Source organism: Ambystoma mexicanum, chromosome 11 (assembly GCF_040938575.1).
Source record: "Ambystoma mexicanum isolate Mex_15411 chromosome 11, UKY_AmexF1_1, whole genome shotgun sequence".
Taxonomy (NCBI): domain Eukaryota; kingdom Metazoa; phylum Chordata; class Amphibia; order Caudata; family Ambystomatidae; genus Ambystoma; species Ambystoma mexicanum.
The window spans coordinates 987,494,915-987,509,587 of NC_090934.1; the positions used below are offsets into that span (position 1 = coordinate 987,494,915).

Consider the following 14,673-nt stretch of genomic DNA (forward strand, 5'->3'; position numbering starts at 1 on the left):
TTTTTGAAGATTATTACTTTTCTGAATTCACTTTCTTTGTATAAACCCATTGCGAAATGAAATATTTGCACCAATGAATGGTGTAATTCACCATATCCTATATTCTTTGAGGAGATCATATTGACTATATAATACAGTTTATTTAAAATGAACACATCGTGGATTTTCCTTTATTGCATATTAGTACCTGGCGAGAGTCAAGGAGAATGCAACACGCATTCTGATTGGCTGTCGCCGGGTCCTTACCCAGCCGAGAATCCTTCAATTCTTGGCCGGGGTTCCAGCCGCCTTGTCATTGGCGGGGGGCATGGCAGCCCCTCAGCCAATGAGGAGGCTCCAAGCGGGGCCATCCCCGCTCCGAGCCTCCCCACAGCTGAGAGACTGCCTTCGCCCCCCGCCAGGGACTCAGGTAAGCTTTTTTTTTTCTCTTTCCCTTCCCTCCCTCCTCCCTGCCCTCCCCAACCCACTTATCTTCTTGCTCCTGTGTCCCCGGTGGGGGACGATGGCAGCCTCCAGCAGTGTGGAGACTCGGAGCGGGGCCATCCCCGCTCCCAACCCCACTTACCTTCTGCTCCTTTTTTTTGGGGGGGAGTGGACGCGCTGGGAACATTTCTGTTCCCAGCGCGTCCGCTCCCGATGGCCGCCATGGAAAGGGAAAACGGACTTCTTTTTCCCTTTCCCGGCAGCCATTTTCTTGGTCATTTCTTTTTTTTTCTGTCTCGAAATGCTGCAGCGTTTCGGTACAGAAAAAATTGCTTTTAGTGCCCCGGCCATGCATATATTGCGGGCCGTACTAATAGCAATATGACCCTCGCAGCGGGGGGCATTACCTGAGTCAGTAATGCCCCCGCCGCTCGGGTCATATTGCTTCATTAGATTTCGTAAACAGTAGTAATTTCATTATAAGAGAGCAGGAAGAAACTTGGTTCTCGATCAGAGTGACCAGGCTTTTACCTTAGTGGTTTCTGGGGTAACAAGTGTGGCAGCACAACATGATCCCATTCACCAGCAGTTACTGTGACGGAAGTGCTTAAACACAAAGGGCACCCATTGTCAGTTTGCAACCTAGTTGCTTAGCAACCGGGAGGTCACTGTGTGCTGCACTTTTGCAAGAATGAAGTGCTCTGCACATTAAGTGCTCTGAGCCAGTGCAGCTCTGTGGGAAGCATGTGGCACATTGCCAAATGAAGTGGGGACAGGGAGGTGATAGCTCTCCTCTCCCTGTCTCTCCGCCATTTTGTAAGACTATGTATATGTACTCAGTATGAAAGTAAACATGCAGTACTTCCAAGAGGAAATGTTCCTTTTACATTTCACGTTTATTTAGCTCGAAAAGAAAAGTTAGTACATTAACACAAAATTATGGAACATCAACGATACAACGGATATCCAAAATATAATTTGAAAGAAACATATTTATCATGCAACTCCAAGGAATGAAAAACAAGCATCATTTCAGTGGTAAAGAAAGGCATTGCCGCTACACATGTATGAGTGTCCCATAATTTATTAAATGTGCACTGCAGAAAAGAAGCACTCTCTCTCCTCACTTCTTTGCAACTACACCCTGGGATATTGTCCTGATTACACAGTCAGAATGACATGCTTGAGCCCTTGTTCATCTTGATTATGTGAATGTGTCAAATCTCTGCCCGCTAAACTACAGTGCCAGGTGCTGGAAGCCGACTGTAAGCAGGACAGTGGCGACGCCCAGTGGCCATAGTGAGAACGGCAACCAGAAGACTGCCTTGGAAATCTTGCACAGAACCTATTTTTCCCCGCACAAAGCTACTGTAAATGTTCATAGATATCCCAACAGTATACGCATTGTACTAAAGGCACCTATTGCCAAACACTCGGTTCCGCTGGCTTTTCAGGTTCATAATGATGTACATCACATGGATTTTTTTTACTACGAGACGCTAACCTACTGTTGTCACCCTACGAAGGTTTCAAGGCCGAGGTAGTCCTGCCGGGATGCAAACGTTTGACTGCAAGTTTCACATATACCTCACCAGCAGATGCTCAACCCACTGAGCTATCTTCTAGGTTTCTAGTACTATTGCTGTATTTGACACACTTGTGGATTTCTCCTCTTACAGCAGCAGTTGGTTGCCGTGTTACATCACACACTCAAAGTGCCCTCGGCAGTATTCTTTTAAGTCGAGGAGTATGGCGCCCCTGCATCTATCCAGGTAGCCTTCTGAGAAATCCCTTGCGCATTTCGTAACCCTTTGACTGCCAGGATATTAATGCGCTCCTTTTGAAATAAAGGCCTAAACATACATCTGAAATGCAGTGATGGGTAGTAACCATGCATGCGCATGCGCACTGAGCATTACCCAGAGGAGGGGTTGCATGCAGCCCAGGGTATCTATACTCCTGGGTTAGGAAGGGCCGGCAGCATTTTTCTACATAGACGGCTTCGGTGTCATAAGGGCAACCTGGCAGCCTTAGTCTTGCCAGCCCTCCTCCCTGAACATATGCCCCGGACTGGCAGCACGTGACACCGGAAGAAACATATCAACACAGAAAGATGAATTATTTGACTAAGGTTACAAATTAGAGCAAACAGCCCGGGCAAAGCTACATGCAAAGCTACCTTTGTGGCATGCGCCGTGATCAATGCATCGTGAGGAGGCCACTGGGCTCCGAGTGTCAGGGTGAGAGGTCACGATTCTGACGACATCCAGATGTTCACAGTGGGCCAATAACCATGACGGGATCTTTAGTGAAGCACACATCCTAAGCTTGCACTTAATAGGCCTGCTGCATCTGGAAGGGACACATATATATCTGACCTTGGAAGGAATGTGCCAAAGATATGGTTTCTTTCTTGATTAGGATTTCGCTCTCGAACCTGAGTGAGCGCGCCTCCGTTCCAATCGCATTCAGTGCAGGTCCTGTGAATGTGACGTTTTCAGGGAAACGCCAAACATTCCGTGGCACTTGGGGGTCAAAGGATAAATGCATATGTGGCTAAACTGCATGTTTGTTTAACATCAGAACAGAGGCAGATAAAATATGTCTTCAACTTTCCTCCGCACAAAACCAAATAGATCACTGGACATTAAAGAGGCCTTCATGTACATCAGCCATATGCTGACTAGTAACACGTATTCAGGAGACACTTTCCATTAAACATGAACTTCAACTTGAAAACGTAGGTATCAACATTAAGTGTAAACAAAACATATCATTGAACAGAAATGATTTTAAATAGTAAATGAGGTTGGTGGCAGGTATATTTACTGCTTACAGAAATAGTGAGTACGTGCTGTTCCTGACATAACATACACCAGTCTGGCAGATCCTGCACTGTGTTGCCAACTACAGAAGTTTCTAATTTGAACCATGCTGCCATTTATTGAATTGTGCTGCCATCTAGTGGCCAAAGTGCATACTTGCAGCCTATTCAGACATCCTAAGGTTTTTATATCGATGGATGGATGGATGTTAGTGTCTCCCAAACCGTTTAGTCACGTCAAGGTGAACACTTGCTGAAACGCTCACACAATAATTCGCCTGAGTATCCTTTTGGCTCTCGCCAGGTTATTAGTATAAAAAGGCTGGCCAAGGTACACATTTTGGGTGATGTATTGACTGAGCTGAGGTTTCACAGCAAGCTTCCAACACTAAATGTTGGACATGTTGGCGAATCAGTGCCATACTGTCCTTTTCCGGGGACAATTTTAGAATGGCTGTATGGATGAAGACTTGTGACAATCAATTCACCAATTGTACACACTGTATGTATTCCTTCAAAATCTATGCTTTGCTTTCCAAAATAGCGTAACATTTTTCCTCAAGGGATAGCAAACGCTGCTACTAAATGAGGCACACTGAGCCTGGGCAGACCTAAAAACCCCTTCAATTACATTTATATTAATAAGGTTAAAAGAAAATGCTCATTCGTGCATTTTATACAATTGATCATAAGGACATTAAATAAAACAAATGCGACATTTTAATTAAAGAAGGGACAGGAAAAAAAAAACATGCAGCGGTGCATTTCCCTATTCTGTGCTTGAGCACAGAGGTATCATTCAAGCAGAAAAGAGCAGGGCGGCAAAACAGTCTTAGGAGGGGCACCGCCACCTTGTGGCAGGACAGTCAGCCTTCCCCTGCCGGGCTGTAGTCTGGATGTTTATTTATTTATTTATTGTGCATTTGTAAGACGCTTATACATCAGGACATTGTGTTTCAAAGCGACATACTTCCATAGTTGGCCACTGTCATCAAGTATTCAGTAGGCACGGCTGGGTGCCTTCATTTTATGGCTGGCCAGATAGACACCATCCACCTGGAGTCTGAACGTGGCGATCATTTTTCATCGATGGACAGTGTGAGTGGCTGTTCAAAGGGCAATAAGACTGCTTTAGGAAGGATATTTTTTATCCCGGGGCAGGTCACTTGTCCTTCGTCCTCCTGGAGTCTGCATGCACCGTTATATTTTCATAGATTGACACAGCCTCTGAGTTTTCATAGATGGTGTCTTCTTCTGATTGCTTTTGTGCTTTAATCATGTCCAAAACACACTGGTGCAAGAAGATATACTGAGCCTAGAGGGATAACAGAAAAAAAGATCAGCTCATTTCATGGACAATTCCTGCATTCATTGCACCAGATGAAGGCCATCCAAGAGCTTTCCCAGGGGAAATATAGATGCCCTGGCTGATATTTACCCTCCAGCCAGATGAAGAATTCTTTGAAACATCAAAAGCTCATCATTTATAACTTCTTCACTTTTCTTTTTCATTTAGTTTAATTAAAAGGTATACAGGGTACACCCTCTTTAGGTGCGCCTTCTTCGCTACGTGATGTTTCGGCGCGGCGCGTTTGCTGGACTTCTCCTTTTGGCACGGTGTTGGCCACAGCCAGTTGGGCACAGGAGCCTGTTAAGTTTCGGCACAATGAAAGGAAGTGGGTGGGATGGCAACAGATGCACACTCAGAAAATGAAGATGTGCTTTAAACAGAGAGTGCACTGTATCTATTGTCAGACTAACCACTCCATTTACTTTATCGCGCCGAAATTGACCAGCGCCAGTAGGATCCTGCTCCTGACTGGCCACAGCCAAAAGGCCGCGCCAAAAGTAGAACCGTGGAAAGTGTGCTGGGCTGAAACATTCCGCAGCGAAGAAGCCACGCCCCCAAATGTCCTAATCCGCCAGATCAGGATGTCGCTGAGACCTCCAAAGCTTAGAATGTGTAGCTTCTTCACACTTCGTTTTTATTTAGTTGAATAAAAAGTATACAACCTTGCGGTCGTGTTATGACACATTGTTGTATGTGTGAAGAGTATTCAAACTGGTAGCATGGCAAATACAGCACAATGAAGAATGCACTACATTTGCACTGGCACAAATGTGATTGCATAAGTATCATAACGCACCTCGAAAATTGGGATTTCTAGACCGGACTATCTGGGTATTTATTATTTCTTTACATAAACCCAATAAAAGACCACTACAGGTGGGAGACTGGATTCTTCTAGAGTTCTGCTATTGTGTGACCAGATGACTGCACGTCACTGGAACGTCATTATTCTAGCCATTTAATGAAGAAGGGCATCCCGGGAGTTCTTTGGTAACTTTAATTGCATCCGACGAACACCTGATGCCAATGATTTGCAAGAGGACAGCCCGGAGCTGGCAGAGTGGCGTTATCCTGACCTGCAGTCACCTCATTTCCATGGATAACTCCGGTCTGCTTTTCTGCCGGGACATACTTACCGACAAAAGTGTACACATGCCCGAACACACAATCTTTTAACAATAGTACGAATAGAGCTGCTGCAGTATTACAGGCACAATTTATGTATGCATCTGCTATGGAAGTGGGCAAGGATTCTGCCACTTGGCCATTTTCAGGCGAACCTCCACATTATCAAAACTTTCATCTCCTGATATAGCTCCAAATCACCATATTTATGCAGAAATGACCACGGAGATGCATAACCAGGTGAATGGATAGGGAGGTACTGCATTGGCCAATGCTAATCTGCAAATGCCAATGGGGGTACATTCCTTTGATTCAAATACTTTCGGCCTCATTACTAGTTTGGAGGTAGCCATGGTGTCCAGGTCTGTGAATGAGGAATTACCGGGTCATTTCAACCTTGGAGGGCCCGGTAATTCCTCATTCACAAAACCAATCCCCATTCCCATTTGAGCCCCCATAGGCTCAATGGGAATGGGGATGGAGCTAATAACGGGTCCGTTATTAGCTCCTTGGTCCGACCCGCAAAGGACGTCTTGTTTGACTAGACGTTCTGTGCGGGTCCCGCAAGGGAACCTCGTAATAGGGCGGAATGGGTTTACCGGCACCGGCACCATTACCAGTGCCGATAAACCCATTCCGCCAACCTCGTAATGAGGCCCAATGTAAGGACTTCCTGAAAATGTTTTCCTTCCAAATAAGTACCAAAATCAAATAACCAGCAAGCATCAATATATACTAATGGCTTCTCCCTGCAAAATGTATCTCAGATTATGCACCCCATGATGCTATAGTACAGGTGAAATTGACATCTGGAACAGCTATTCAGAGAGAAATATTGGCCCAGGTTCTTCAATGGACACATTGCCCTGACCGTGGGAACCCAACCGCAAATAACGACAGTGATACAAAAATCTGGAAATCCTCAAAGGCAACGGCCTAACCTTGGAACCACACGTCAATGCAATAGCTAAAAATGCTTCTACCTCTGATCAATAAAAGGGATCATCCCTTCCCTCAACTTCGCACACAGAATCGTCGCAATCATCTCCTTGGTATTATCAAGTATAGACTACGACAAATAGCCTATACCTGGGAATGCCCGAACACCTCCCCAAAAAACTACGCTTCCAAACTACTGCAGCCATACTACTCCTAAGATGAAAAGACTACATCACACGGGCCCTAAACGTCTACATTGGCTACCAGTTAAGAACCGCATCAACTTCAAAGCCCTCTGCATTGCCTAGAAATCCCTAAACGGACAAGGAAGCAGAATTCATCCATACAAAAATGACCCAATACCGGCCGAGGAGAGATTTAAGATCCAGCAAAACCTCAAAATAGAAACAAGACACTACGAGAAAAGACAATTCTGAGGAACGACAGAAGACCTCCTCACTTTCGTGAAAAGTCTAAAAACCTGGTTATTCAATTCGCTGAGAAAACCCTGATCAGCCATTTAACAACCACTCCATGAATGGACTGCCCAACCCACACAATCCCTGCTTCTACAAACCATAAATTGATAACAAGGAAAACAAGAGTTAAATCTAAAATGGAAAACAATAACATAACTCCAAATAACCAGAGATCACCCAAAACCCACTAACAATTTCTTCTCTCCAGCACAACTCACACTCCTCAACTACAACACACACCCAGGGGGCTACCAAAACATGCAGATCTATCTAATCAAGTTACAAACCCAACCACCTTAGACAAAAACAAGCCAAACACTGGAAGCCATCCTTCCAGACACAACAAGACCAGTGCCCAAAAGAAACCACATACAGAAAGCTCACACACAGAGATGCCAGTTGCTCCTGGTTCTGCACACATCGACAGATGAGCACAACATCTATCCTATCCCCCTCTCCCTCAATAACCAACCCTACCCACTTTTATTTGCAGAGCTACGTCCATGCCTGGAGACTATGAAAATGGCAGCGGTGTGCGGTTTAAATCAACTTACCAAAACAAAACATAACATTATGGGAAACCTGCTTCTAACTGTAAACAACAGATACTTTTCATGTTGTGTCAATACTGTAAAATGTCAAACCTATGCAACACCACAGATATTTAACACAAACTCTCACATGACCACCACTTGTCCTGTTATTGAGAAGTATTACAGAGAAATCTTTTTGGGGGAAGAAATGTAACTACAAAGGGAATTATCACATATCAAAAGTAATACTGATTAACTGCAAAGAATAATAAAAGTTAATTGTGATCAATCACCATTTGAATTGTGGTCAGGAAGCCAAACTAACTTGAGTCACCAGGCATAAGATATCAGCGGGAGGAATTAAGTTTTATCATTTACAGGCTGTCCACATATCCCAAGAACCCTCAAATCAACAGAAAGGTGCATGCTTTTTAATATATAGCTTTTGGTTGGTACACCTGTACCCTACTCCACCACATTTCCTCATCAGTAGGATCTGCATGATCCACCAGCACAGACACTAACTCCACAGCCAACAGCACGCCATGCATCACATCTCACAAAACCACCCCTTTCTGAGCAGCTTTCAAGACACTCAACACGAAAGAACCCACTGCCACCCTAGCGTCCTTCAAGGCGACATCATTTTCAGACAACATCCTCCCTGCCTCCATATTCAAGACTCTTCCAACTGATTGACACTGCCCATACCTGGCCATCATCGACAGCTCAAGGCAGCTACCCCTCAACCGTCATAACTGGACAGATCCTTACACTTCTTAAGAAACGAACATTGGACCTTGACAACCATAGCAAGTACCACCCCATCACTCATCTTCCCATCTTAGGTAAGGTCCTTGAGAAAGCAGTAGCCACTCAACTCCTCCAACACATCAATGCCAACATCCTCCATCAGTACTACCAATTTGGCTTCAGACCATGAAGCAGCAGAGAAACTTCTATCATCAAGGTGAAAAATTAACCCTTATCATCCTCAACTGTGGCTATCCTTACCCCTGGTTCTCCTCAATCTTTCACTTGCATTCGACACAGTAGAGCACCAGCCACTCGTTGACTTTCTACATCACTGCATATGGATCGGGGAGACCATCCTCAGCTGGTTCAAATCCTACTTTACTAACCATCTACCAATTTGTCATAATGGATTCCTACAGATCACCAACTGTGGGGTCCCACAAGAATTCATTCTCTATCCCTTGATCTTCAACCTTTACGTGGAATCACCCGAAACCGTTCGGACTACACAATACCTCCACATCCACCAATACACAGATGACATGTAGCTCTTCCTCATCAAAGAAATCCACAGACTCAAGGCCTGCCTTCCATTGATCCAGTCCTGGATGTCCAGTGCTTACCTGAAGTTCAATCTCTCCAAGACTGAATTCCTATGCTGACCAACAATACCAAACACCCTGACATCCAGACCTAGCTCTCCTATATGAACTTCAAGGGATTCACACACCAGGTCCCCACTTGTGCAAAGTCCCTCAGTTCCACATCAAAAGACACCCCTCCTTCAAGGAGTTTGGAGCAAGGAAGACACAAACAACTTGTTACCAACTTCTCTCCTGGGGTAAATCAAGCCCTTTATTTCAGCAAATAACTTAAGATCTGCTGTAAAACCATTGGTCCTCTCCCACCTGGATGGCGCCAATGCTCTCGTAGAATAACTTCAGACAACCACTCTGGCTTCCTTAAACTGTGTCCTACATGCTGCAGCACAACTCATCAGCGGACTCCACAGATCTGATCACATCACCCCAACCCTCACTGAACTGTGATGCCTTCTGATGCAAGTGCATGTCACATTCAAATCCTGCTGCATCATCTACAAGGCTGTCACCCTTAAATCCCCAGGCATTTCAGGGTTTGAACAAATCTCCTGTGTACTATGGGATCTTCACTTGTCGGTCGTCCTGCAACATACAAGGTTCCTTTTACCAGGCCAGTTCACGACTTCATAGAAACAATCCTGTAGGGATCCATCCGGGCCTTTCTGATCCAGCAAAAATCTTCTCTTGCTAATGGTGGCCACTTTTAGTATGAACGGGATGAGTGCTTATTCCCTTTTTACCCTGGCCCCTTACTCTCTCTCCTAGAGAAACATTCTCGGTATAACCACTGAATCCCTTTGAAAAACACAGGATTTCTTTAAAGCAATAGTCGATATTGCAGTATTCTAGCTCAGTGCCAGAAAGCCCTCAGGTCACCGCATGCTACACAAATATACAAATATTCACGAAACCCAATCAAAATAGTTTAAAAGGAGTGATCCTAACAAATTAAAAAATAGAGTTGTATAAGCGCAACACTTGCATTAGCTGGTAAGGTGAACATAATGTTTGCATTTCAATCATGGAATGGAGCTTTCCATGATACCATTCATCTTGTCCTTGAAAACATAGGTGTCAGTCTTACCCCGGTTTGCACCATCAATGTGCGATGCATTCTGAGATTGTGTACTACGGCAAATATATCGATGGATTTCTCAGCTTCCATTTGGTAGATTAGGCGATCAATGGCGATGAACGTGCCGGTCCTCCCAACGCCAGCACTAGAAAGATGATACAAATTGTACATTACTGATACAACCAGTGACATTACTTTTGGGGCCATATCTATTAGTAGTACATTCAGCTCCATTAATGTCCTTAACAGAAATATACTGTGGTGTGGTACTGATCTTATAACCATGCTTTAAGCAGTAGCACTAACACCCATAACATCAAAGATGACATCACAAATGTCATTGATGACATCACTGATGACATGACATGTCTGGCTCCCTCTTTTTTTGGTCACTGACATATGTAGGGTAGGTGGTTTTCTTCACTGACAGTCAGGAAGTAAGCATTCAAAAGGTACTATGTTTGTAGACCTTACCCTTTTCATATGTTCCTACACTACTTTCATAAGGGGTCAGTCCCAGCATATGATACATATACATAAGGGAAGAAGCGAGCCTGTAACACAGCAATCATTTGTGGCCATGAAGATAACCAGTTCGGTTATGAACCCTTTCTGGTAATACTGCAGTTTTTTTGCCTCCCTGTATATGGGCTTATTTGTGTGCGTTGTGGTCTCTTTATGTTTTGTGTGTAGTAGTACAAGTATGTAGTAAGTGAGGCGTTATTAGCTACTTATTACACGTGTTAATGTTAATGTTAAATGATATTTGTACCGCGCACTATCACCACCGGAGTGGTCCCCTGGCGCTCTGGTGGCCCTGAAAAAGGGAGAGGGGGGGTAGGTTAGTGGGAATGAGCTGGAAAAGTGCAAGAGAGCAGTGATGTGCTGTTGGCGGCCTCAGCCTGGTGGGTCCGTTGGCTGGGCTTGGGGTGTTTTACGGTCGGTAGTCATAGTGTGCTGTTGTGCAAATCTATGTGTGATTTGTTTTGTTGTTGCAATGTAGTGAAGTCTGTGAGGTTTGCTGCGTTAAGGCTTGTGGTTGTGTTTGGTCCGAGTTTGAGGGGTGTATGCAGAGGAGTGAAGTTGTTAGTGGGTTGGTTATTGATTCATGCTTGCATGCTTGGTCCAGGCTTGGCAGAAGAGTAGTATATCATTCATTGAATTACCTTTCTATCCAAGTGCGATGCAGGATAGGTTGAGGACTCCATCTAAGTGCTGCATATGCTAATATGTACAATTCCATCTAGATGTGGCGCCTGCTAGGTTTAAAAATTCCCTCTATGTGTGCACATGCTTACATTTACAATTCTGTCTAGATGCGACACAGGCTAGGTTGAGGAATCCAACTAAGTGTGGCACATGTTAACATTCATAGTTCTATCTAGGTGCGACACAGGCTAGGTCGAGGAATCCAACTAAGTGTGGCACATGTTAACATTCATAGTTCTATCTAGGTGTGACACAGGCTAGGTCGAGGATTTCAACTAAGTGTGGCACATGCCAACATTCACAGTTCTATCCAGGTGTGACGCAGGCTAGGTTGAGGATTCCAACTAAGTGTGGCACATGCCAACATTCACAGTTCTATCTAGGTGCGACGCAGGCTAGGTCGAGGATTTCAACTAAGTGTGGCACATGCCAACATTCACAGTTCGATCCAGGTGTGACGCAGGCTAGGTTGAGGATTCCAACTAAGTGTGGCACATGCCAACATTCACAGTTCTATCTAGGTGTGACGCAGGCTAGGTTGAGGATTCCAACTAAGTGTGGCATATGCAAACATTCACAGTTCTATCTAGGTGTGACGCAGGCTAGGTTGAGGATTCCAACTAAGTGTGGCGCATGCTAACATTGACAGTTCTATCTAGGTGTGACGCAGGCTAGGTTGAGGATTCCAACTAAGTGTGGCGCATGCTAACATTCACAGTTCTAGCTAGGTCCGTGTCACAGTATGCAAAACTCTGACACTAAAGCATTCATCATTTTACTATCCAACATGCAAAAAGTTGATTATTGTACCTCTATGGTGCATGCTGCAGACAATGACTATGTTTCTGCGTGATTTGTTTTGTATACTGTATAGAACTCTAGACTGCAATGGTGTTCATAGCAATGCATTGTGTAATGAATTATGTATCTCATAAGAGTTTTCCCAATGACCTCTGATAGTTTCCTGCCAACATTATATTGAAAATGCCTTGTGGAGGCTCTTCATGAAAGGTAAATGTACATGTGATATCATCAGTGATGTCATAAATGACATTTGTGATGTCATCTTTGATGTTATGGGTGTTAGTCTTAGCAGCGCACCATGGTGGCGCGAGTTATGGTTGCTTAGCTTACCATAACTGGCGAATTTCTGAGGTTTTTCGGTTTTACCTGTAACCATAACATCCCTGTAGCAACGTTTTTCCAACGATAACGTCCCTTTAGCAATGTTTTTTGCCAGTTAATTTCATTGGTTTTTAGCAGGATAACCTTACTGTGTAAAAAAGAACTGTGCAACATACTGCAACTGCTGGCACCATGTTAATGCGGACAGCAGTTGCAGACTATACATCTCTTTTGCAGACATCGTGTGGCATCCAACCGCCTGAGTAAGGCACGTGCTCTCTTACACAGTGGTGCCAATCACCAAACGCAAATAACATAAACAAACAGCACCATGTGCAGACATTGGCAGGGAAAAAAGAGTAGATTTGCAAATTGTGCACTTGTGAAGCAAACAGGACAAAGGCATAGGGAGTACACCATAACGGAATGCATCAACAACCGAAGGGACGTCTGCCTTCACCAATCTTACCGCACTGCTACTTTAAAGGGGAAGAAAGAACGAACTGCCAAAGTAAGTACTGGAAAATGCAAAGACCTGAACGTCAGTACAATGTAGTAAGGACCCCTAAACTTTGTAAAATAATTGCACCGGTGCTGCAGTATGCAATATTACGGAAGCATAAGGTGTCTTGGTGTTATGCAGCAATGCCAAGCACCTTACAGTGGCAGGAAGAACATTTCCCTCATGACGCAAGTATTTTCTATAGTAACCCCTGTGGCACGCACAGTGCTGTGAACCGTAAAACATGTAATATATGTTGCTGCATGTACATCAAACATATTGGGCCTCATTACAAATGTAGCGGTACAGTGACAACGGCGCTGGTAGTGCTACTGGCACTGTTGTTACTGTAGCGCCACATTACCAGACCTGGCGTGCAGAGCAGCACCCGCGAGCAGAACTTGTGATTGCACCGGCACCGTTATTAACGGTGCCGATGCAACCATGCTCCCCACAGCCATTCTGCCCTACGGGGCAGAATGGGGATCGGGAGCCCACCCACACGGATACCTGCGAATGGGCAATTACCGGTTATGGCCCATTTGCGGGTGCCGGTATCGAGTTCGGTGGTAGCCGTGCCAAGACACCGCTGAACTCGTAATGAGGCCCATTTTCTTTTTGGTAAGACAACATATTGGAAAGGAAAGCAAGGCAGTACAAGCAGCAACCCTCGCACAACAGCATACGGGCATAGGACACGAAAGAAACTCTGTGCATAGGGGAATGGACAGCGTGGAAGTCAAAGTGGGCCTTTTGAATGTTTTCACACCAGGCTCGGTCTTTGATGCATAAGTCAGGGGTCTGAGAAGGGGCACCTAATTCTTTAGGGCTATAGTTGCCATTTTCTATGTGCAGGTTGTACGCATTGCTTTTTGCCTCCAGTTATTTTCTGCATTTCTTTTTTTGCTGCGTAAATCTTTATGTTCAGGGGTGAACCACTGGTTAAGATGAGCTTTAGGTTTAGCTTTTCAATTACCCAGTGGGGCCACTGAATTTAAGGTTGTTTCCATCACTTGATTATAGGTAGAAACCAGAGACTCTGCAGCATGTGTAGTGAGCCGAGAGATCCTCTGGAGAATGTTTTCTGGTGTAATGTTACGCATGTTATGAGCTTGAGTGGCAGGTGCCATTGGCTTTGGCGGGTTGATGGGTGTATTAGTGCTGATTTGGAATAGTATGGTGTTGTGGTCTGACCACGGACAGTGATCATTGTTAGAGATGTGGATGGTGCAATTGTTGTCAGCGAGCCAGTCGTGCGTTCGACCTTTGTCATGGGTTGCGCCAGAAGATCGTAAAGTGAAACCTTGTGTTTCAATGGTATTGGCTAGTGTCGAGGCTTGAGTATCCGCGCTGTCGTGGAGACCTAGATTGCAGTCTCCAAGGACGATGGCAATATCCCTGTCGAAAGAGGTGATGGGACCTGGTAGCCTATAGCTAAGGTGTAGGTTTAGTGAGGTTGTGGCAGAGATCGTGATTTTAGTGGACAAGAGTTCTCCCGAAGTGAAAGGGAAGTTAGGAATTTCTCTGATGTTGAGATTGGATTTGGAGATGAAGGCCATGCGTTAGTTCTGTCCTTTCTAATAATTGCATAGCTGTCCGGTAAGTCAAGAGCTAGTGCTGGGCCTGCTGCCGGGTGCAGCCAGGTTTCTGTTATGGCAAAAAAGTTGAGGTCATTTGTTTTAATAAGATCAGATATGTCCAGGGCATGTGTTGGGATTGATCTCGCATTA

The 14,673-nt window shown here is 44.7% G+C and overlaps 1 protein-coding gene across 1 annotated transcript in view; it reads right to left on the bottom strand.

The window, feature by feature from the left end:
• Nucleotides 1–1,300: 1,300 nt before the first annotated feature.
• LOC138505094 (uncharacterized) overlaps nucleotides 1,301–14,673 on the bottom strand; it is a 717,078-nt gene continuing 703,705 nt past the window's right edge. Inside the window, exons 63-64 of the mRNA XM_069625408.1 lie at nucleotides 10,117–10,252; nucleotides 1,301–4,562 (exon numbers count right to left, since the gene is read on the bottom strand). Coding sequence (XP_069481509.1) covers nucleotides 4,410–4,562; nucleotides 10,117–10,252 — 289 coding nt within the window. The 3' untranslated portion in view covers nucleotides 1,301–4,409. The remainder of the gene's footprint in view (nucleotides 4,563–10,116; nucleotides 10,253–14,673) is intronic.